The following is a 26,423-nucleotide window of genomic DNA, read 5'->3' as shown; positions in this document are numbered from 1 at the left end:
GCTGCAAGGAAAAAACCGAAAGTCTTCGCGATTAGCTGTTCGTCATCTTCAAGACAACGAATTTATGCTACCTGAGTTAAGTTATGAAGGTACACATTTTTTTATTATTATTAAATTTGTTTTTTACGTATTTTATTTATATATTTAGGGCAGCTTCTAATATCTGCTGAGAAGTTTCGGGACCTGCAGCATTTAAAAAAGTTTTGCAACAAAGCAGCGCAAGACTTTTTTTCAAACCTGCCGCATCACTAATTAACGAATTGGTCAATTTTAAGGATAAGGTCGGTTTTATAGATCTGCAATAGTAATGTCTATTATTTTTTTAGGAATATTGTTTGAAGCCTTTCGCACTAACGACGATCGAGGTTATGATTACTATGAAAGAACAGGCTCATTTCAATAAAATGGACCCCTTTTTCCCCCGTCACTTTTGTACCTGTGTGCGATTTTATTATTTTTTTGTACTGAACGAAAATACAAACAGTCTCAAAACACTTAGGGAGTTTGTTTATTGTTTTATCTTCACAAAAAAAAGTTAATTGATTGAGAAAAGCAACATATCGTTCGTAAGCTAGAATTTCAACCTTAAAATCGCTCTGCTGAAAAATCACAAAAATGCTCATGAGCTCCTTTTACCCCTGTGCCCTTCAATTTATATTTGTGAAAAACTTATTGTAAAGTAAGGCTGCGTACTACTACGAGTTCCATTACTAAGTATTTCGGTTTCACATGGTATTCAACAGATTTCTAAGCATTTATTTGGCATGAGTTTAAGGTATAATATGATAAGAATTTATGCCAAATTTTCAGGGTTTAAATACTAGATTTATTATATTAACTGTCTAACCGTAAACTAGGTAAACTAACTAAACTAAACTTTCTTAGTGAACTCGATGTCAAGCAAATTAGTTAGCTTACAAATTGACTGAGATAACGAATTTACAATAAAAATCAAAGGCATTTCAGTGACAAAAAAAAGGGCGAAAAAATAAGAAATCTGATTAACGAGATAACTTTAAAAATTCACGGGCTTATCAATATTTTTGGTATAATTTTTGATTTTAAAGCAAAAAAGTATAAAATGTATTGTTTTTTCATTAGGTAGAAATTTACGGTGTTATCAAATAATTAAAAATAGGGGAGAGTGGTACACATTGACACATAGTACACAATGAAACACTGCTATTAACTCGTTTAAATTTGCCGCCACAATTTCACTGGCGCTGTCGCGAACGACCCATACAGTATTGCGTCATTTCTGTTTTCTTGTGGATAAATATTGAAAAGAGGATCGAACATAGAAAGGTATGTTACCTTCAAATAAATGGATTTAGTTTTTATTAATATGTCATTTTACTTTTTGTCATGTATAAGTTTTAACCTATAAAGATTGGGGCTAAAATTTTTCAGGCTTCGCATTTACATTGAATTGAAATTTAAAGCATGCAGTAGTATACGTTGAAACACATGCAGGTAGTACACAATGATACGGGTTTCATTGTGTCCCATTATGATCATTCTATACTGTCGTTTTTTTTTATTGCAGGTATACCATGGTAAGAAAGAAGAAAGAACGAATAAGAGCCAAATTTACAAGCGAACAAATGACGGCAGCCGTCCAAGAGGTGAAAAGAAATAAAACTTCACTGCGCGTTGCGGCAGAGATGTTTGACATAAACTTTATCACATTAAGGCGATATGTGATGCAAGAGAAAAATGACCCTAAAGCCAAGATGGAGCCAAATTATGCTGTTCGATTAATATTTACCTCAGAGCAGAAAAAGATTATGTGTGTTTACATTAAGACCTGCAGCAAAATGGCATATGGATTAAATACCCTAAAAGTTAGACAATTGGCGCACGAAATGGCTGCTAAAAACAATATTACTATGTCAGAATCTTGGAAAACTAATAAGTGCGCAAGCAAAGATTGGTTACAGGCTTTTATAAGGAGAAATCTATCCTTAAGCATTAGAAGGCCCGAAGCTTGCTCTCTATCGAGGCTTACTTCTTTTACGAAACCTAATGTTGAACGATTTTTTTCACATTTAGAGCAAATATATAAAAAACACCCATCAGTTGTTCAAGATTCAGATGAAACGGCTACAACAACCGTCCAGCGGCCTCATAAAATAGTAGCACAAAAAGGAGTTAAGCAGTTAAACCAGTGCACAAGTGCCGAAAGAGAATTACTAGCTACTACTTGTGCAATAATTCGAGCAGATGGAACATTTCTACCGTCAGAAATTATTTTCTCGTTCGTTTTTATTAATTTATTCGTAGTTCGGAATCACTCGAATAATAAGAAGGAAATAAAATTTTAAAAAATTCCTATTGAACTCGATGTCAAGCAAATTAGTTAGCTTACAAATTGACTGAGATAACGAATTTACAAAAAAAATCAAAGGCATTTCAGTGACAAAAAAGGATGAAAAAAATAAGAAATCGTGACTACTTGGCACGAGATAACTTTGACAATTCACGGCATTGTAAAATATTTATAAAAAATATATAAATTATCCAAAAAAATCCATTTTAGTCAAATTAGTTAGTTTAGTTACAGACTAATTAGAGCACAAAATTTTTAAATCAAAGTGCTATATTTCAAAAGCTTAGCTAGAAACTAATTATTATATGAAACAAAGGGTGCAGTTCTTAAAGCCCAACCCTCTTGGAGACATTCAAAAATGAATCTCTCTCCCTCCCAGTACTTAAAGCATCAGTACACACAAAACGACATTACCGATTTAAATTACGAAAAAAAAAACCAGCGGGGCCTAATGGTTCTTATAAGAAAAAAAACACTACTTTTGCCTTCGATGGTATATGCTACGGTGGTTATTCAGGGAGTTCAATGTGCGGAAAACCTTCTGGCACAGTTGACAGACTGCACTGTTGAGCGGCTGTAGGTGCTGCTGTTCCTTGTGACGTTTCAACGTCAATTTGGTGCTGAGGGTCTTGCCGCAGTGGTCGCAGCGGTGCTGGGATCCCCCGGTGGGCCCTCCTCGTCTACTCGCTCCCTCTGGTGGCCGCCACCGAAAACATATAACATCCATTAGGCCCGCGCTTTTTTTTGCTATTATATTTGTTGTTTGTTTGTTTATTCAGTTTTGAGTGGTTAAGAAATAAGGGAATTTAATTAACGGGGTGCTTTTGGGGGTTTTGCTGACGGTTTTGGTGTCATCTGAAGTTCTATTTAAAATTTTCTTTTTTTTTTTCGAGCAAAACCCGTCCCTAAAGTACAGGGTGTCCCGGACTCGAGGGTTACCATTGGATTCTTGGAGGCAATTAGAGGCTTGTTAAGGTGTTTGAGGATTTAGAAAAAAATTCCAATATTTCCGAAAAAGTCCGAAAAACAAAAAAAATACACTTTTATCTTGAGGGAAAATATCATTTTGTATATAAAAATAGTCTACCCATCTCTCTCTTTCTTATGGCAAAAATAAATATAAGCCTTACATAGTATCAATATTTTTTAAATTTATTGAAAAACTATTTAATAACTCCAAAGCGATAGTATTTACAAAGAAACTTGTAAGGATCTTTTTACTTAAGAAACTCATCGGCTTTCATATGAAACTAAAATCAATAAAATCGTTGCATTAGTTTTCGAAATATTTAGATTTTTCCAAAGCCTTTGTCAATATCAACATTTTTTCACTCTATTAAAAAACTATTTAATAACTTAAAAATGGTTGCATTTATACGAAAAATTGTAAGGAGCCTTTTGGTAAAAAAACTCATCGACTTTCACAAAAAAGTAAAATCAATAAAATCGTTACATTCGTTTTCAAAATATTTAGATTTTTCTGAAGCTTTTGATAATATCAAGATTTTTCCAACTAGTCAATGACTCAAAAATTGTTGTATTTATAAAAAACTATAGTATTTTCTAAAGCCTTAGTCAAGGAAAAAAAAATGATGATGATCGCCAAAAAAACGAAACGTCGCATCACTGTCTAAAACTCAATAAAAGTGCTATTCATTCGGCTTCAAATAGCGCCGAAATTTTTTCCCGAAAATATCGTTTTCTTCTTGATTTCTCTTCAAATTTTTCAAATAATCAAACATCAAATTACTGCCATAAATTCAACCCACGAGATCACCCTTGAATTGAGAACACCCTGTACATAAAACGCATTTAATATAAGTGTACTTCTAACGATAATAACTAACCTAAACCTGTTATAACACAACCCATAACCATTATGCGTAAATGTACAATCATTTCAGACTTTAAGGCCTAATATAAGTAACAAAATCGTAACACAATATAATTTTAAATAAATATTATCGTTTATATTATTATAATATATAGGGTGCTTTGTACGCTTTTAGCTTAAGACTTAATTTAACTAAAACCTAATTTATATAGGAATATTATTCGAAAGGAGGCCTATAACGTTTATATAAATAAATGGACGTGGCCGAATTTTAACATCAAAGGCCTCCGCCACTTCGGCACCACCTCACAAATAAAACGAATGGTGAGGAGGCTGTATCATCGCCTCGTCCCCTTTAATGTTTTTCACGTTTCTGTGATAGATACTCTTGTGATTTCTGAGCGAATTGAGGCTGCTGTACACCCTCTTGCATATGTTACAGACTGGCTCCCTGGAGGGTCTCATATGGACATTTTGAATGTGTCTTTTAAGTCTCGTCAGGGAGCTTAGGCTCTTGTTGCACGGCTGACAGCGGAAATCTTCCATACCTATGGGCAAAAGCCCCAGTTTACACTCACTCGTTGTGTGCCATTTTGGTTGTTTTTTTTTAAATTTAATTTAATTCAAATTAAGCTACTATGTACAGCCGAGTTAGTTACGTGGTTTTGGACCACCCGGTTTCGGTTTGGTTTGGGTTAAAGTGTCGGAAAATGTTGGAAAAATTTATTGGACATCCATGTTTAATTGAGGTTTTAATCTTTGGTTCCGGATTACATATTGGGGTGATTTATTACTTTACTTACTAAAAAAATTTATACATTCAATTAGTCATTATTTAGACCGATTTGAGTCATGAATTGTAAAATTGTTCACAGCGCTTTTTAAGGATAATTATGACCAATTGATAATTTAACTAAATAATTTACTATTCAGGTTGTATCAAGTTACCCCCTTAATCTTGAAGATACGAGGATGGTTAAGTAAGAAAAATTGACGCATTTCTTTTGCTGATTATCGTAGTAAATACGGTAGAACGATTGAACGGCTCAAGTTTAATAGAAAAAAATGTTGCTTTTTTAAATGGGACACCTTGTATAATATTGCTCCAATCCATAGAAAATTATTTTCTAATTAATAAGTGTTACATGCGTTTTTTTCTCGACTAGAAAGTAAAGAACTTATGAAAATGTGAGATCAAGTGTGATTTAAAATGCCAAAACAGCACGCAATTTTTTTTTACTAGGAAATGATTTTTGAGGCATCTGGCCATGCACAAGTTGTATAATTATAGTCAAATTTTTGAAAAAAAAACGATTACATTTAAAATTGTACTAAGCCGACTGGTGCCTGGTCAAAGGCTTACCAATAAGAAATTTAGAAGAAATTGACTCGGAAATTCAAGTAACTTAGATTTAAATGCAGACATAATATAAATTCTTGGCGTTACGAGGTTTCTGACCACGCATAAGTCATTTCCAGTACAATTTAAAAAAAATTGATTGTCTATTAAAATTGTACTAAAACGATCTGTGTTCTTGGCAGAGTTTACCACTTAGAAATTTGGAATAAGTTGAATGATCTTAAATATAAAAATTCTTAGGGATCCGAGGCCTATGGCCACACATTTTCTTCTAGTACAATAAAAAAAAGTACATTGAGCATTTAAAATTGTACTAAAATTATCGTTACGTGGTTATAGGCTACGAACTACTAAGAAATTTGGAATAAAACGAAATATCTTAGATTTAAATGCAGACAGATTAAAAATTGTTAGTGATGCGAGGCCTTTGACCGCGTATAAGTAATTTCCAGTACAATTTGAAAAAAGGTACATTGTTTATTTAAAATTGCACTAAAATAATTGTTCATGGTTATAGGCTACGAACTACTAAGAAATTTGAAATAAAACGAAATATCTTAGATTTAAATGCAGACAGATTAAAAATTGTTAGTGATGCGAGGCCTTTGACCGCGTAAAGTCATTTTCAGTGCAATTAAAAAAAAGTACATTGTGCATGAAAAATTGTACTAAAATAATCGTTCGTGGTTATAGGCTACGAACTACTAAGAAATTTGGAATAAAACGAAATATCTTAGATTTAAATGCAGACAGATTAAAAAGTATTAGTGATGCGAGGCCTTTGACCGCGTATAAGTAATTTCCAGTACAATTTAAAAACAGTACATTGTGCATTTAAAATTGTACTAAAATAAGTGTTCATGGTTATAGGCTACGAACTACTAAGAAATTTGGAATAAAACGAAATATCTTAGATTTAAATGCAGACAGATTAAAAATTGTTAGTGATGCGAGGCCTTTGACCGCGTATAAGTAATTTCCAGTACGATTTAAAAACAGTACATTGTGCATTTAAAATTGTACTAAAATAATCGTTACGTGGTTATAGGCTACGAACTACTAAGAAATTTGGAATAAAACGAAATATCTTAGATTTAAATGCAGACAGATTAAAAATTGTTAGTGATGCGAGGCCTTTGACCGCGTATAAGTAATTTTCAGTACAATTTGAAAAAAGTTACATTGTTTATTTAAAATTGTATTAATACGACCTGTGCGTAGACAGAGGTTACGCACCAAAAGAAACTCTATAATAATTGATATTTTAGATTTAAATGCCCATAGAATAAAAACTCTTAAGCCGGCCGCACACCTAAGTTACAAATGTGGCGCCACATTTGTCTTTCGACATAATTTCGTTCAACATTTTGTACATTTGCCACAAATGCGGTACAAGCACGCACATCAGGGCTTAGTTCTGTTCCGCATTTGTAGCCATGTCGTTGTCTTCTGATGACGATGATTTTATGATGTGGCAATTATTAAGTCAAAACCGAAGAAAACGTCATTACTGGGTTGTTCCAAAAAGGGAAATTTTGAAGTATCAAAGCTATTATTAAATCATGATGATGAATCTCAAGCTTCCTATAGAATGTTACCTGCAAAGTGTGATCATATAATATTTTCTTTACTTCCTGAATAAATAAAATGGTTTGTGTAATATCGTTCTTCATGTGTATTTTAAAACGTGACACGACACGCCGCAACAAATATCGGACAGGTTGATTATCCGGGGAGTAAACACAAATGCGGTGTGGCTTCAAATGCCGTTTGGTAGCAAATGCATCTTAGGTGTGTGGATCCAAATTAAATAACATGCGCGCGTTAAATTCTGTCCGATACATTTGTGGCGCAACATTTGTATCGTAGGTGTGCGGTCTGCTGTAGTGATGCGATAAGGCATTTTTAGCACATTTGAAAAAAGGTACGTTTTACATTTAGAATTATACTAAAACGACTTGTTCGTGGCGAGAACTTAGTAGTAAACGCACCACTAAGAAATTTATTTATATTAACCCTTTCCAAGCCAGTAGTGACTCCAATTAGAATATATTTTAAAAAGTCAAAGCAGAACTCGCTATCGAGTGACATTAGGATTAGGGATGTGCGATACTGAGGAAAGTACCGGTATTTCGGATCGTATCGTATCGTTTTAAAAGTACCGGTTGGTTACAATATCGACAAGTTCAGTACCGATATTCCAAGTACTGGTACGATTTAACTAAATATATATATTTTTTAAAAATGTTAAATTAGCGCGGACTGGTATGGTCAATAATGATATTTTTAGTATTATTTATTAAAATATGATTTATTAACAGCATTTATTTCGAAATAACTACAAATGATAATTTGACATTTGTCGTCACTTAAATTACAACCGAACAACAGAAAACATTAAAACGTAAGACAAAAATAATTATTCTAGAAATTGAAAAATAATTACAAATTCCAGTAACTTAATTCTAACGAATTTAAAAATAATAGCCTTGAAAGTCTATCTCCAAGAAGTCTGTTACGGCATTCATCCATTATCGCATCAGCCTTTGAAAATAGGCGTTCAGAAAATGGGTTGCATCTGCCAACACTACGGATAAACATAAACAGAAAGACAGAAGGAAACAGGAGTAAATCCGTACTTCACTGCTTCATTCAAATTAATTTATGTGGTATCTTTTTGATTAAATTAAATTTATTTCATAGCATTCTTCGATACGGGATACGATAGGTACTGCATAAAACTCAAACGGATCGGACCGTATCGTACGTTAAAGTACCGGTACAAAATATCGAGTATCGGAAGAAAAAATACCGGTACTCGAGAAAATCGTATCGTATTGCACATCCTTAATTAGGATTTTTAGGTTAGATTTTCATGTTTACAGTGCTTACGTGGTAAGTTTTTGTTTTATGGGTTTTTAGTAAATAACATAACGTGACAATATGTGCTTAGAAAATTATGATTCCAAATAGCATCGTTACTATATTGATTCCGTTTGACATCAATGCGCATTCATTGACTGCAATTTTAGATTAAATAAAATATTACTATTTAGATATATACATTTTTATTAAACTTTTAATTTCATATACAAACCATAGAACTATGTGAACAAGCAGGGAAAAACCTTCTACTGTAATTGGAAGGAGACCAGCCGGATATTGGAGGTGTAAGCGACATCGATGAAGACTAGTTTGATTAAAGAATGTTCCTTCGCTTACAGCTTACAGGAATATGATCCTGATCCTGCAGAACCTCCAATAGAAGAGTCGGTTTTATTTAGTTCAAATTTATAGGTAGACCACGCCGCAAATTCTGATAAAGGTGAAGAGCAATTGCAGGAAAAAACCATTTCGAAACCAAAACCCTTTATTGACTGTACACGTTTCTCCAAAATGGAAAAAAGCAAGTGGAATATAACAAGTAAGAAAAGAATATTATTCACAAATAATAAGAAAAATAATTTAACCCCTCTCAAATATTTTAAGTAAATTTTTAACGACAGTTTAATCCAGAATATTACTGATGACACAGATTTGTATTCGACACAACAAACTGGAATATGTTGCAATACTACACGCACAGAAATCTCTCAATCTCTAGGAACAAACATATCTATGAACTTATACAGTACTTTTCATTTATGTTAAATAATTGGTGAGGTGATAGTTAATCCCCAACAATCAACTTCCTCCGTCGCGAATGAGCCTGAGGTTTGTCCTTCTACTATATGGACACTTTTGAAAAGGAACAAGTATCATCCGCACTAAATCCAAATGGTACATCAGTTAACTGAAGATGACCCTGATAAAAGAACAGAATTCTGCCATTGCACGGCATCCTACTTATCTCCATAATATTTTTTTTTGTGATGAATGTACAAAATTGTCGTTCCAAAAAATCCTCACGTCTTTCCCGGAAGACGTGAGACTCATACTCAATATCCGGAAAAAAATAAACGTTTGGCAGGGATATTGGGAAACCATATTGTGGGGTCTCTATTCATCGGACAAAATTTAGCAAAGGAACTGTATTTGGAATCACCGAAATTGTCGAAACGAATCCTAATGAATTCGATATAGATATTGTATTCCATCGAGATGGAGCTCCACTACACTACAAATTCGGAACTATTTAACTAACAATCGATGGATTGGCCGTCGCGGATCTGTGGAATGGCCAGCTCGCTCGCCGGATTTGACACCTCTAGACTTTTTTTTTATGGGGCTATTTGACGCAAAAGGTGTACGAAACTGAACCTGCTTCAGTATTGGATTTGCGACAGAAAATAACGAATATCTGTAGAAATATCGATGTTAGTGTATATGAAAACGTTCGGTGTGAAATTTCGGATCGACTGTTCTTGTGTCAAGAAGTTCAACCAGCATCTTCTCAATTGAACTAAATGTATTTATTCGATATAACAAGTTAAATGTTAGTGTATTCAGGTAATTATTAAATGTACCATCATTTTGTAGTAGGTAAAGATATAGAATATTCTAGGGTTATAAAGTATTCGTCAGGAGCTTCAAAATTATGTGCAACAAGACCACCCTTTCCATTTAATTTTTTTTCCAAGATGGCGCCCAGCAGACATCTTGAAATTTTCATCTGTCAATTTCGCTTTAAAACATAGTATTCATTCATCAATTGTATTACCTCAAGTTTCAACATTTTGTATTGATCCATTCAAAAAATAAGAGGTATGTTCACATTTTGGGAGGGTCAAGTACACTTCTATTTAAGTTAAATGAACGCAAAAAACTTGTATTTGCATTTTTGATTATTTTAAAGTTACACTCCCATGTATGTTGTATAAAAAATTCATAAAATCAATAAACAATGATTTTATTTAAAAAATAAGGTCAGTTGATAAAAATTTCAAAATGTCCACCTTCCTGTTGAATTCAGCCTTGTGCCTCTAAGCCATTAAATGATGTATTTGGTCCCTGTTTTATTGTATTTATTTATCAGCCTACTGAATATGCTCCAATAAATCTTCCCTTGTAATTGAAACTTGCGTATAGACTAAATTTTTCATGTACCTACCCCCATAAATAAATATCAAGGGGATTATGATCGAGCGATCTTGATGGCCACTGCAGTAACCACTAAGAAGTAGAAACTGAAGTCAGTGGTGAACTAAAGAGGTTGGGAATACTCGTTTGTGGAACTGTAAGAATTGCAAAACAGCCTGGATGTCAATTAAAAAGTGATTCAGAATTCGAAAGAAAGGGTAATTAATTATTAGGGTAACAAATAGTTATACAGGATCGCAGCCTTTACAAAATATAAAGAGATGGTCTCCATTGGAGAAATTGCTTTGCAATAAATGCTGTTTAATAAATAGATATATGAGCGGCGTTAATTTGAATGATATGCTCGTATCCTTGTGCCGAATAATAATTGGTGTTAAACGTTAATATTTAAGATTGATGTATTATCTTATAGTATTTGTATCGTAAGCCAGAAATTGAATAGCCTCCATGTAAACTATCCGTTGTTCACAGTTCAATAGATTTAATGGATTTTTTCACTCAATGCCTTTATGTTTATCAAAAGATAAACATTGTTTTATTACGTTCCATAATTAGTAGGTTAACTTGAATGTAAATCTCTTATATGTTAAAAAAAGTTAAAAGTAAAATAATATAAATTCTTATATGCTAATGTATATATATTTAATTTTCGCCTACTGACTCCAAATGGACTCATTTTTTTTTCCTAAAAAAATCCGTTTTCAAAAAAAACACTATTTTTTATATTTTTAAGCATACCTTATTATATTATTTAAAAAAATATCTTTTTTTTGGAAAAAAAAATATTTAGGCTTAAAAGAGTTAAATTCCATACTCATGAACTCTTAGTGATGTAAGGCCTCTGTCCACGCACAAGACATTTCTAGTACAATTTAAAAAATGTATATTGTGCATTAAAAGTGCACTAAAACGCAAATGTCACCAGGTATTTGAAGACTTTGGTGCCGCATTTTGGACGCTTTGATGAGAATGAGTTTTTTGAAACCAATCCTTTTGTGTAACCTTAAGTAAGCATCAAACTTTAAGAAGTAACTACTATAAAGTGAATAGGTCTTGTGTACTACAAGGAGCACATAAGAACAGTTTAAAAATTAAAATAAATTTATTGATATGACACTGTTATTCAGTTGTTTTTCTCCCAGAAATTGCAAAGCTAGTACCAGCCATTTCCTCAAAATCAAAAAACTCTTTAATAATTAAAATAATTCCATTGACATAGTACTCTTTTCCAATAATTTTTTTTTCCCAGGAATTTAATGGCAAAATCAAAATTTTATTAGTATCAATAATTGTCAAAATTAAAAAAAGGGGCAAAAAATCAAAATAACGCTATTGACACGGTACTCTTTTTCAGATGATTTTTTCCCAGGAATTCAATGGTAAAATCAAAATTTTAATAGTTACAACCATTCTTTCAATATCAAAAAACTTCTTCAAAAATGAAAATTACCTTATCAGCATGGTACTCTTTTTCAGCTAGTTTTATTTCAGAAATTCAATAATAAAGTAAAAATTAGTGTATTCAAAAATCAAAATAACACTATTGATATGGTAGGGAAAATATGCCTATGATGGATCCCTGCCCATGATGGACCACTAGTTAAATATTTAAATTTACCGCGCCAAATACATTTTCGTCGCATTGGTTAGGTTGATTAAAGCTTTTCTTTAGTTGTTTATATGTACTCGTGTTTGCAACAATATACAAATTTAATTATTCTATAGATATATTTTTTTCTATTTAGGTTTAAATATGGCATCCAAAAAAAGGCAACAGTGGGATGAGGATGACATGCGGCAGACTATTGAGAATGTAAGAAATAGCAATATGGGCTTTAAGTTAGCAGCCAAAACCTTCAATGTACCGAAGACAACTTTAAGAAGACGTTTGGCTAAGCGGAACTGTTCTAAAGGATATTTGGGAGGACGAAAAGCAACGTTCTCTAAAGCCATCGAAGAGGAGATTGCCGAACATATTATTGAAATAGAAAAACGATTTTTTGGACTAACTTCTAAAGATTTGCGACGGACGGTATTTGAAGTAGCCGAGAGGAATAATATAAAACATGATTTTAATCGGGAAACAAAAATGGCAGGTTGGATTTCGGTTAGGGGATTTTTAAGACGTAATCCACGAGTATCTTTGCGATGCCCAGAAAGCACGTCATTGGCCAGAGCCCAGGCTATTAACAAGCCAAATATCCAAGCCTATTTTCAAGCACTATCTAATACTCTAGAGCAGTTTAACTTTCTTCCGGAAAACATATATAATATGGATGAGTCAGGTTTGACCACAGTCCAAAAAAAGTGTCAGAAAGTTTACGCTGCAAAAGCAGTGCATAGCGGGGGCAACACGTCACTGTAGTGTGCGCACTGAATGCCATAGGTACTTATATTCCACCTGCTCTTATTTATCCTCGTCAAAGAATGAATGATGAGCTTATGAATAGTGCTCCCGCTGGTAGCATAGCTTTTGTGCAAGAAAAAGGCCAATTATGGCTGCGTCAAAACCCACGAAAGGCAGTCACACAGTATAAAATAGCAAGCCTTCTTAATCGAGCCTTTTTGAAGAGTGCTATTCCATCTAACGCAATAAATTCATTCAAAAAGACGGGAATTTATTCTTTTAATCCCAATATTTTTGAAGATTGGGAGTTTGCACTAGCTTTAGCAACGGATAGGCAGATTCCATTGGAGTCTCAACTCAGTACCATCGAGTTAGACACTCAAAATCAACCAAGTACTTCTGGTCTTAACACCTCTTCATTTTCAGTTTTAAATGTGTCACTGAAAGAAATTTTACCTCCACCTCAAGTGCAAAAACTGGTCATTTAAATTCCACTCCAGAAATTCAAGAACTCAAAGAAAAAGTTATTGAAAAGGAAACGAAACTAAGAAAACAACAAGGTAGGGCAGTAAAACGGCAACTTGTCATTGAAAATTACAGTTCTGACGAAGATGGAGAAGATGAAGGAATTCCTTAAAAAAGGTAAAGAAGACACATATGATGCCAGTTGCATTTACTGCAACGAGTTATTCTCTCACTCACGTATCAAAGAAAAGTGGATTCGCTATAAAGTTTAGTATGTAAATCGTGGTGCCACATTGAGTGTGCGGGTGTTAGTTACCGTTGCAAATCATTTATTTGTGAATTATGTACTTAATTTTTTGAGATTATGTGTATATTTTTGTACCCCACAAATTATTTTTTTTTATTAAAGCTTAGCTTAAAAAAGAAGTTAATAAGATAAAATAATATTTATTTACAACAGGGGCCAACATGGGCACATAATGTGCCATTGATGGACCCCTCATATTTATTTTTTAAAGGCGTTCATTATTAAAAAAAATATATGTTAATACAAAATTCACTCTTTCCTATATTTGACATCCAGTGATGAGACTGATTTTTGTATAAAAAAAATGAAAACAACAAAACTAAAGAAATGGTAACAATAATTTCTTAAGGGGTCCATCACAGGCACACTTCCCCTATTCTGCTTCCGGGTTTTTTTTCCCAGGAATTGAATGATAAAGGCGAAATTTAAATAGTACCAATTATTTTCACAAAATCAATAAACTTCTTCAAAATTCAAAATTACCTGATCTATTTACTCTTTTTCAGTTAATTTTTTTCCCAGAAATTCAATAATAAAGTGCAAATTACAGTAGTACCAATCATACCAAGACATAGTATTCTTTTTCAGCTGATGTTTGAATTCATTCAATGGAAAAGTCAAAATTTCAATAGTACTAGCCATTTTTTTCAAAATCAGTGAAAACTTCTTTAAAAATCAGTGAAAATTGTACATTAGTACTACCAACTAATCTTCCAAAGCCAAAAAATAATTAAAAATCTAAATAAATTCATCAACATGGTATTCCTTCTCAGTTAACTATTTTTTAGGAATTTAGTGGTACAGTCGGAACTTCAATAATACCAATGATTCTCCCAAAATGAAAATACATACATTTTCAAAGTGATTTCCAGTACAATAAAAAGAAAGTACTTTGAGCATTTAAAATTGTACTAAATGGACCTGTGCGTGGCCAGTACAATTTTTTCCATATCTAAAGAGAGGTTCTAGACATACATAAGGAGTTTGTTTTAAAATAAAATTCTCATATTTTAAAGCCAAGTCGATCAACAGTAAGAAAAATGAGAATCTCGTATTTTTTTTGCATACATTTTTGTTATTTAAAGAAAAAATATGTAATACCATACAAGGTATCCTATTTAAAAAAACATTTCGAAAAATGATTTTTTTGTGAATTTGTGCAAAGCATGGCGTTCTGCTTTCATCACGTTAATCAGCAGCAAAGAATGAATGTTTAGAATTAGAATGAAATTTATATCGATTTTAAATGATAGTTTTCTGATTTAATTTCTTAAGTTTTCTTTTTTAATTTTATTCTTTCCAATCAATTTCCTTTGTTATTCTCCAACATTTTCCTCCATCAACAAACCAACGCTCTTACAACAAATTAAATGTTAATATTCATATAACCTAACTATCTCGTACCACTGTCACCTATACAGTTCTAACTTATTTTACGGTTAATTTTTAAATTTTCCATCCGATTGGCTTTCCCCAAAAAAAAAATATTTTTAAAAGAAAAAAACACACACGCAGAAAAAAAAACAAAAACAAAAAAAAAAGTAACCAGACCAGAAAAACAACACAGAAACAGTAAAACACATAATAATATGAGCGAAAGACACTTTTGGACGTGAACAAACAAAACATTAAACATGGGCAAAAGCATTTATTGGGTTCCAAAAGTTTCTTTACTTTTCTACTTTGCTAAGAAAAAAATATTTTTTTCTTAGCAAAGTATAATTAATAAAAAAAAAATTAGTAAGGCAGCTTACCTTGTGACGTACCGGCCAACGTGTCGTTACCTTGCAGCGATTGATTCAGACCTGGAACGAAGAGGTCTACAGTTATTATTGCAGTTAACTTTCCAGTTAACTGCCTATGGCTTTTATTTTAAATAAATATTTATAAAATGTAACATATATTTATTTTTCAATATAATAATGAATTTTATTTAAAAACTATGGGTTCTCCTCTTTCACTAAATTTGAGTAATATATTTATGAAAAATGTTGAATCTGAAATTATTAATACATTTGATAAAAACCTAAAATATAGTGGCGATATATTGATGATATTTTTTTAATATATCACCTTAACGAAGTAGACTTCAATTTGTATATTACAGTAACTCCAATAAATTCACTCTCGAAAAGCAGGTAAAAAATATAAAATTTTGAAACTAGATTTTACAGTAAACTAACTCATACTAATAAATATCTTAATTTTAATTTTAATCATCCAAAGAGATGAGTGGTAAAATGTTTAAATGACCGTGCAAACATTATTTGTAAAAATCAAACTGAAAAAGATCTTATTAAAAATGTTTTACTACAAAACAATTATTCAAAGAATTTTTGGAAGAATAATTTAAAGATTTTGATAATCCGCGTATAAAACTAAGTCAACCACCTTTTGCCACAAATATTTTTTAACATTTGTTTTTTCTGATAAAATTGAAAAATTTGACATTTTCAGGATAGGAACTGTTTTTAAATCACAACGATTTCTATCAAAAAGTTAAACATTTTAATCAAAATGAATTAAAATAAAATATAATACACAAAATTGCTTGTACTTGTGCTAAATTATATTTCAAGCCTCGTTCTTCGAGATTACACATAACGTAGTACCTTGTAACTTATACATGTGACGCCACGAATTCCAAAGCCCTACAAAAAAAAAACTAAAAAGAAATACGCATGCGATCCCACCACTCTGACCTGGCCCTACGATCTTCCGCATTAACTTGTTTTCGTGCGGGTGACGCTACATCGATTTTTTAATTTAAAAAAAAATGGGTAATAGGAAGAGAAAAGTTTCCAATGAAGAACATATTTCTAGTGATGTTTTTAAACGTATCAAACGTTTAGAAAAAGAATTATTATCAAGGCGTAATAAGCAACAGCGTCAGCGTCGTAGACGGATAGTACGGCCACTATCATCGGGTTCGGGTTCCGAGAACGATAGTGGGCACAGCCGATAATGTTTTGTCGCTTGAGGCCAAAAGTGAAAGTATTTTAGACGTTGAAGATTTTACAAGTTAGTTCTTGTGTTTATGTATTTCCTATTTTTCTTTCTAGATTAGGGTATTTAAACCGTTTAGAGTTGTTGGTTTTTTTTTATACTTGTCTGGTTGTTTACATATATGTATTATCTTTTTTGGCCAAGGAAATATTAAAATAAATATTCGATTGAGCTTGATCTTAAGACGAGACATAATCGAAATAATAAATAATAAATTCTATAAGGTGAGACAAACCTTAAAAATCAATTTTGTTAATTTTTAGCAGTAGCATAAATTTATGGTTTATTATCTATACAATAAGCTGACACATGAGATCAGATGGTATAGTTTTTTATTCTGAAATATTTGGTTTTTATTTCAGTGGACTGTAGTGGGGTCACTAATGAGAATGTCGCACCTGAAGAAAATTTTGAAGAACAAGATAATGAGATTCTTAGATTTCTTGGACTTGATCCTAAAGCAAATAACCATAAATTATTAAGGTTACAGGAGGACTTAGCATCACGCTGGAATGTTTGGATTTCTGAAGGCATTCCAACGTCAATGAAAGACGTTTTACTGGAAAAATATCCAATTAATGGGAATTGCAATTTGGAACCCCCCAAAATAAATCCAGAAATCCTTCTTAGTCTAGCTGAATCAGCTAAAAAACGTGATGAGCACTTTTTAGCCAACCAGAGTTTAATTGCTTTGGAAAGTCAATGTCAGCATTGGGTTCAGTAATATCTACCCTTTTTGAAAATAAGGAGGGGGGAGTAGACCACGCCTATGTATTGGAGACATTAAATGATGCTGGGAAACTGATGGCGGAAGTTTTTTATCGTCAATCAATAGCTCGTCGAGCATTTATTTCACCAGGAATGGATAAGAACATTAAACCCCCTTAGAAAAGAACAAAGTTGACAGTTTGCTTTTCGGAAAGGACTTATCTCAAAAAATTGATGAGGCTAAGGCAATCCAGAAAACTAGCTTAGCCTTAAAGCCTATGTCAACAATCAAGAAACCATTCCAACCATCGACTCAGGGTAACAAGAAGTTAAACTGGAAAAGCCCACCTGTTCGTTACAACAACACACGGCAGGTGGGCTCCAAAAATCTTGTTCGCTCTCAGATAAGTCAGGGAGCATCAAGATATCCCTTCCCAGTGAGAACCACATCTTATCCAAGGAGCACCCATATGCGTTATCAGAGCAGACGTCCAGACCAACGGAAGAATTAGTTAAGGTAAAAACCGTAGCTGGTGTACTTAAAAATTATGTTTCTCACTGGAGAGAATTAACATCCGATTCTTTTGTAATTTCTTGCATATCTGGTTATAAAATTCCATTTACCAGACTTGTTAAGCAAGATTTTTCTCCAATTGAACCAAAAAGGTCAAAAAAGGAAATTATTGATATTAAGCAAGCACTTAAAAATTTATTTAGTTGTGGTGCTATAGAACTTTGTAATTTTGAGGAGAATCAATTTCTCTCAAAATATTTTCTAGTGCCTAAGCCAGATGGTAGCAAAAGATTTTAAAACAATTAAATAAATTTATTGACACGGATCAGTTTAAAATGGAAGACATTCGAACTGCGTCAAAACTGTTGTCTCCTGGAGATTTTCTAGGATCTATTGATTTGCAAGATGCTTATTACTTAGTACCAATAGATCAGAATTATAAAACATATTTAAGATTTAAACTTAATGGTAAATAATACCAGTTTTGTTGTTTATCTTTTGGTTTATTAACTAGTCCTTATGCTTTTACTAAAATCCTAAGACCTGTAATTAATGAACTTAGAAGTAAAGGTCATATTTCCACAATTTATTTAGATGATATTTTATGTTTGGAAATACATATGAAAACTGTTTTCAAAATATTCAAATAACTATTGCTCTTTTGACAAAATTAGGATTTATTATTAATTACAAAAAGAGTAGTTTAATACCTCAAACTAAATGTAAATTTCTAGGTTTCATTATAAATTCCTAGCAATATTCATTAAGTTTACCTAAAAAGAGAATAAATAATCTTAATACTTCAATCACCAAATTTTTAAATATTAAAACCTGCACAATTCGAGAATTTGCCAGTTTAGTTGGCTCATTAGTTTCAATTTGTCCTGCTGTAGCTTATGGTTGGATGTATTGTAAACAACTGGAAAGACAAAAATTCATTGCTTTAGCTAAGAATAGTGGTAATTATGATGAAACAATTGAAATTTTAGATTTAAAATGGTGGTTTTTTAAGGTTACCAACACCTTATAATCCTATTCGTAAATTTAAATTCTTATGTGAAATTTCAAGTGATGCTTCTTTAACCGGCTGGGGTGCGTTTTGTAATAATCAAAAAACTTCGGGACTCTGGAGTTGGAGAGAGAAGAAGTTCCATATCAATCATTTGGAATCGCTTGCAGCATTTTTTGCCATAAAATGTTTTGCAGGCAACTTAAATGATTGTGAAATTTTGCTTAAACTTGATAATACGACGGCAATATCATATATTAATAAGATGGGAGGGATACAATTTCCGGAATTAATTAAGTTGGCTAGGCAGATACGGTAATGGTGTGAGTGTAGACGTATTTGGTTGTTTGCATCATATATTCCTTCAAAAGCTAATGTAGAAGCAGATGAACAATCACGTATAAATAATATTGACAAGGAATGAGAGCAGATTTTGCTTTTCAAAAAATTATAAAAAAATTTGGTTGCCCTAGAATTGACTTAATTGCTTCTAGGGTTAATAGGAAATGTAAATTATTTTATTCCCGGAAAAGAGATCCAGAGGCTCTCTCAGTAGATGCTTTTACAGTTTGCTGGGAGAATCTGTATTTTTATGCATTCCCTCCCTTCTCCTTAATTTTGCGCGTTTTAAAGAAAATAATCCTAGATAAGGCAGAAGGTGTATTGCTTGTTCCTTTTTGGAAATCTCAAGCTTGGTTCGCGTTATTTAAATCTTTATTAATAAAAGAACTAATTATTTTTAAGGCTTCTCCTAACTTGTTAATATCTTCTTGCAGGAACCTGCGGCACCCACTGGCAGACAAATTTATTCTAGTTGCAGGGAAGCATATTTATTAAAAAACCTTTCGGATTCAACTTTAGAAGTATAAATAGCATCATTATCAGATTCTACTATAAAACAGTATGATGCAGCTCTAAGGCGGTGGTGGAAGTTTTGTGAGGAAAAGAGTTTCAACCCTTATAATGTGTCAGTTAATATTTTACTTGAATTTCTTAGCTGGTTGTTTAATAATGGAGCTTCATATAGCATGATAAACACTGCTAGATCAGCTGTATCTTTATTGTCTACTCGAGAAGTTGGGAAAGATCCACTGGTATCCAGATTTTTTAAAGGCCTTTATAGAAAGAGACCAACAAAAACTAGATATAAAAGAACACAGGGACACTTCTATTGTTTTAAATTTTGTTAAGTCCTATTTTCCAATAGAAACATTATCTTTTAAAAAGCTAACTGATAAAACTGTAATTTTGTTAGCTCTTATAACTAACCACAGATTTCAAACGTTCTTGTTGATAGCTATAAATAACATAAATATATATGCATCCAAATTTGAAATCGAGATCACAAGTCTGATAAAAACCTCAGCGCCTGGAAGAGACCAACCTATATTAGTTTTACCTTTTTTTCTGAGAAAAATCTGAGCTATGCGCAGCTAAGATTTTAATACATTATCTAGAACGTACATCTACTCTAGAGGACATGTTAAAAACTTATTTATATCATTCAATAAACCTCATAAAGCTGTTGGTGCTCAAACTATTAGTAAATGGATTAAGTCCATTTTATTCCGAAGTGGTATTGATACTTCAATATTTAAAGGAAATAGTTCTAGGCATGCAGCCACTTCTAAGGCTTTTAAAAATGCCATATCTTTAGATCTGATTCGTAAAACTGCCGGGTGGACAAAATCCTCCTTGGTTTTTGCAAAGTTTTATAACAAACCCATTATTCCTGATGAGCAGGAGTTTGTTCAGTCAATTCTTGAGGGTTGTTAATTTGTTTTTTGTTAGAACCTTAAGAAAAATCATATACATGTTATTATATTATTATAATATTATTAATGTTAGAGTTTCTGTTGTCTGTTAATATTAAATTAAATTTATTATGTTAAATAATGAGTTAAGTTGTGTGTTTATTTTTTCAATTTTCGTTATATATTATACTTGGGCGGTAATAAATAATAAAGTACACAAAAATGCCTTTTGATAGCTCTAAACTTCTACGTTATGTGTAATCTCGAAGAACGAGGCTTTCATATAATTACGATCAAACTTAATCGTTTAATTTTATTTTATTTATTTATTAAACAGGCAAAAACGAGTTTGCCCGTAACAGAAAAATATTAAAACGTAATTGAAGCATTTTTTTAAATTTAGAAATAGAAGACTGCGGTTATGAAAAAAATACATTTACAAACATTTTGAGCAAAAATTGACATTTATTTTCCACTTGTAATATAAAAATAGAGGCTCTAAGTTGTATAATATTATTTAGAATTGAGTTTATCAAATTATTTTATATTTTAGCATATAGTAGGTACATATGTAATATTTTATGTTACTATAATTACATAGACTAGTCAATAGCTTAGTCAGGGTTCATGCCAGTTAATATGCAGAACTATGTCAAATAATGTAGAAATATGTTTATTAATAATTGTTTTATGTGTAATAGTTTAACTAAGCAATTTTGGATTCTTTGTACTAAATTATTAAATTAAAAGATATACTTATTTTAGATATGAGAGAAACAAGCTGTTTTATTAAAATATAATTAAACCTCCCGTTATCACACCCTAAGGCAACTAATGAAAAAACTCAATAGAGTATAAAAACATTCACAAATGTACGTCTAAGGGAGTCTCTCGAGGTTAATGTGGAAAATTTTATTTAAAAATCTAAAAATTTTGAGAAAAACGTGACATGTTCATGTAGTTTTCTCATTTTTTATTAAAGCAGCCAAAAAAATGTCAAGGTAAAAACTAAATAAAGTAAAGAAAGAATAAAAAAAAATTAAAACTCAAAAAATCTAGTCTCAAAAACGAGTTCAAAAATTTAAAATAAGGATAAAGAACAAATTAATTTTTGTGTCCCTACGTATTGTAAGAATTTTTTGATAAACCCCTGAAAATTCACTAATTGTTAAAAAAATTGCTTCGTTTGGATTTTTCAATTTTCATTAATTATTGCGTTTATACGTTTATCTATATTACTACAAACATTCGTAGGCTATGTTTTTAGGTAAAAACTTCAACGTTTTGACCTATTTAATTACATTTTTCTTTGTGATGCTAATACTGGAAAGTTGTAATTGAAACAAATAAAAGATTTTGATTAATGATATTAAACAGTACGATCATCTAAGACATCCCAAAGATGTTCGGTGATGATGGGCTTTAAGTGGTTCTCCCATTTTTTATTTAGTTAAATATAAAATAGAGTTTTCAATACTTTCACGGATGTTAAAACCATAAAATAATCAATATATTATTTAACAAGAACTATTATAACTAATAAAAATGTCCATCTAGATCTACTTCAGTAAGTAGCAAGGAAATTGTGTATCCAATGGGTCTATGTTATATGCAAAATTAATATTATATAATCGAGGCAGTAGCGACTAAGAGTAACTAACAATAATATCATAACTATAAAATAAACTGAGTTGCTTCCTCAATTTTAACAAAGGAACCAATTACGCTAATTAAAGCAATCATAATGTTAAATGAAAAAAATCCACAGCTATTCGGTTAATTTTAATAATACACGGATTTCTTTGCTAAAGAGAGACTATAGAACAAGAAATAGTTAAAATTTATTAACATTTATTAGGACTCTCACCCTTTAACTATTAAAAAAGTAACTTTTGTATTTTCTTTGTTACTTTTCGAAGCAGTTTATCAAAGTTAAAGAAGTGTCAATTAAAAAAAAAGTCTTTGATTAATTGTCCCGAGAAACATCAAAGAGATACAAAAAAGATAAATATATTTTATTTACCTTGATAGCAGTAGTAGATTTAACTAACGATACGTTTGTTCAAATTAGCTCTTTTAATTCAATAAATAGGTTTCAAATACAATTTCGTCCTTGCCAATTTCAATAGAAAATAAAGTTTGGTGGGGTATTAAAAAGCAGAAACGGGCTCAGAAGTTGATAGATAAAACCTCAGCCAACTTCTGGATTTATATCAAAAAGTTTACGGTACCTAAGTAAATTATTGTGTTTAAGAATTACTAGACTTACGTTAAAGATTTAATAGTAGGTTTCTTCTAAATACGTGTATTTTATTCTTCTTTTCAATAATTGAGCGTATGAGATGAGTATTTTCTAAATGGATATTTACTGAAATATTGACGTATTAATAAGTAACTAAAATATTAATTTTAGCAGTGATTTTATCAATTCTGTTGACTCTCAATACTTTAATGCAATATAGTTGCCTTAGTTTGCAGATTGAACAGGGTAATGAATATTTGACTAAATATTTCTAAAGCTACTTTTACCAAATAACATTTCATATTGCTTTGATATGATATAATAATTAACACACCAGGTGGTATTTTAAGAAATGTAAAAAAAACGATATTTTGTTGAATATGCAGAGTGAGTTGGGAGGAGCGCACTAAATTCCAAATGAGTATTGTACAATTGATTTTTGTTTAAAACCCCATATGTGTTTATGCGATTTTTATTTGTTTTCAAAATATAGCGTAATTACAAACCAACTAAATTTCCTTTATTAACAGGGTTTTAATTATAGCGATGTTTTAACTAATATTCAAAAATACCGCCATTAACCTCTAAACACATTTCTAATGCATCGAATTAGGGTCTTCCGAGTGTCGATTTTTACTTTGTACTTCCCATTTTTAAGTCAGCACAACTGGCCATAGTCCAGTGGTCTGAGATCTGGAGATCTTGGAGGCCAACTACTATAATAGGACTACCGCAACCAATCTGTAGTCCTGGAAACTCTTATTCCAAATATTACTTGACCTGACGGGCGAAATGTATGGACTCTCCATCGTGCTGATGGTACATTTGCATTCTGATATTTAGAGAAACTTCCTCTAATGGTATGGGTATAAGCCTTGCTCGTGGATTGTCTTGATTACTCTTTTTTGGCGAAGGACCAATTGACTAGCAATTCTTCGTGAGCTGGTCGTTGCATTTCCTTTTACCACGTTCAGAATATTTTCTTTTAACTTTTTCTAAACCTGGTCGAATCTATTCAGGTATTACATTAGTACTAGGCAGAGTTCCGGTCTCATATAGTTTGTTAAAAACTCTGATAAATACGTTTTTGTCAGTATTTCTCTGGTGTGGAAATCGTCGACGGTATTCTTGAACAGCAGCTATTACAAAAGCCGTAAACAAAAACCATATTTGCCTATTCTAAATTTAAATACGCAAAAATCTGAATTTGACTTTTCTCGTACCCGTACTTACTTGAAAATAAACGCGTCAAATATACTTACACTGACAATATTAGAACAACCAAACGAATAAACAATCGGTACCTACAGCATTTCTAATAAGAAGCAGTGAGGTATTTAAAACATTTTAATTACGCTATAATTTTAAGACAAATGAGAATCGGATAAAAGCATATGAGTTTTTTGAATTTATTTTCAGGTGTAAAATACTCCTCTGTAGTTTGGTGCGTTCCTCCCGAAAAATCCTGTAGATGTATGCTAGTTGTTCTACAGACTGATTAGGGACATGAATTCTAAAATAACACTGCGGAAAAAATTAAAAAAATCATGCCATTAATTTTGTTAATTATTAACACTTAGATTGGTCATACACAGTATGCATTTACTTTTTTTTGTATTGGCTCTCGTTCGTGAGATAAAGGAGACAAGATAAGAAATAATTGGAAGTATTCACAAATAAATCAGTTCACATATTTTTATTGAACCTTGAAGTGCTCAGTTTAACCAACTGAATAACTGACTAATAACTGAATTTAACTTAATCACCTAACGGTTTTTGTTATATATATGTGGCAAATATTATTTTCAGAGGCAAAGAAAAAATATTACAGAGTTTGCTGAAAAGACCTATCAAGCATACTTTGGGGTAAACACCTTACACAGAAGAATAAATATTGGGTGCCCAATCTTGTGTAGAATCTTTGCGATACTGGAGTCAAGGAGGACATAAAGAGCTTATATTGAGTACCGATGATATGGAATGAGCCAACTAATCATTTTAATGATTGTTTATTTGGGTTTTGGACTTTGTACTTGGGTTTATCCCAATGCGGAATCGTCTAAACCCGCAGTATTGCACAGCGATAATTTGCCAATTGCACTGTTTTCCGGATCATTTACTACAAACTGTGATGACGTTGAAATGTTGTCAGACAATCGACAGTGCAAGTGAGTTCGAAGTAAGTAGTTCTACAAAACAAGGATTTTTAAAAAGGAGGTCAATGACTTGATTCGTGATTTGAATTTATCAAAAAAATCGGACGAAGTGCTTACTTCCAGACTAACACAAAAACACTCTCTTCAACCTGGTGTTACTATTACATCAGGTCCAGGGAGCAAGACATTCTTCGTTACTTTAGCGAAGAAGACAGTCTTTCCAGTATTTTGTAACAATGTTTCCGAACTATTAATTAATATGGGCCTTACCGAATATAAGCCTGAATATTGGAGGCTTTTTATAGATAGCTCAAAAAGAAGTCTAAAATGTGTATTGCTGCACAATGGAAATATATTCGCTTCAGTTCTAATCGGTCATAATATATCAACATGTCTTATACAAATATTGCAGGTTTACGAGATACAGAGTATTTAAAGTTAGAATTTTAATTTGAAATTTCTTAATGTGATTTTAAGCAGTATCGTCTTGAAAATTGGTGACTTTTGTAGTGAATTTAGCATTATTTATACAGGGCGTTAGTAACACCCTGTTACTTAGGAAAATTACAACATATCTTTTTTGCCTAATCAGTTATGGCTAAAACGACTAGAAAATCTAAAAAGGCAGTTCAATTTTGAATAAAAAAGGTACTCTTGTTTTTCATGTAACTCTATCTTGACTAAAACTGAAAAATTGTAAAACAATAATCTTAACGGTAATAAAAAAGAAACAAAAAATAAAAAATAAAAAAAAGTCACACTAACCAAACTTACTTCCTAGGGCGGCGGGGTCGGCCGCGAGGGCGGCCATACTAAAATTAAACCCCCCGGCAGCAGTGGCGAATAGTTTATTACTCTCTGATGGGGTGAGGTAGGGGGCTATGGGGCTGTCGTGGTCATCGTGATCCCCCGCCGAACTGCCCCCCGAGTGGGGACCGTGGGGTAAATTGTTCGGACCATTTTCATTCGGTGCATTTTCTCCCGAGTCATTACTGAAATTTAAAAGTTATTTTAGGGAATTCGTTTTTTGGAAAACACACAAACTAAACTAACTCAACGCTTAACTAAAGCATATCTTCCGGAAAAGTTATGGGAGATTTCAATACTTAAAACTCTAATATTTACTTCCATAGACTCATACAAATAAGTATCGGACAATGTCAAAAAAATTAAACTATAAGACCTAAACGTACAACTTTAAAAAAAAACAATAAAAAATCTATAATTAAATAAAAACTAAGAATATAAGAAAACTACAGCTTTTAACAAACAAACAAATACGAATTATGGGAGTAAAGACGAGACGCTGCAATTTAAATATTCTGTTACCGTATAAAAGGAATTTTTAATTA

General features: G+C 32.0%; 1 protein-coding gene across 4 annotated transcripts in view; it reads right to left on the bottom strand.

Moving 5' to 3' along the window:
• Positions 1-26,423, bottom strand: part of LOC126746992 (broad-complex core protein isoforms 1/2/3/4/5) — a 117,230-nt gene that overhangs the window by 32,268 nt on the left and 58,539 nt on the right. For 2 of the 4 annotated variants that reach the window (XM_050455457.1, XM_050455460.1), the window contains exons 7-8: positions 25,846-26,063; positions 15,437-15,487 (exon numbers count right to left, since the gene is read on the bottom strand). In XM_050455457.1, the coding sequence (XP_050311414.1) occupies positions 15,437-15,487; positions 25,846-26,063 (269 nt within the window). Of the gene's footprint in view, positions 1-3,202; positions 4,712-15,436; positions 15,503-25,845; positions 26,064-26,423 lie in introns of those variants that run through there. The other 2 variants (XM_050455458.1, XM_050455456.1) reach the window with 2 other exon arrangements.

Source organism: Anthonomus grandis, chromosome 18, assembly GCF_022605725.1.
Source record: "Anthonomus grandis grandis chromosome 18, icAntGran1.3, whole genome shotgun sequence".
Taxonomy (NCBI): Eukaryota; Metazoa; Arthropoda; class Insecta; order Coleoptera; family Curculionidae; genus Anthonomus; species Anthonomus grandis.
This window is presented reverse-complemented; position numbering and strand designations above follow the sequence as displayed.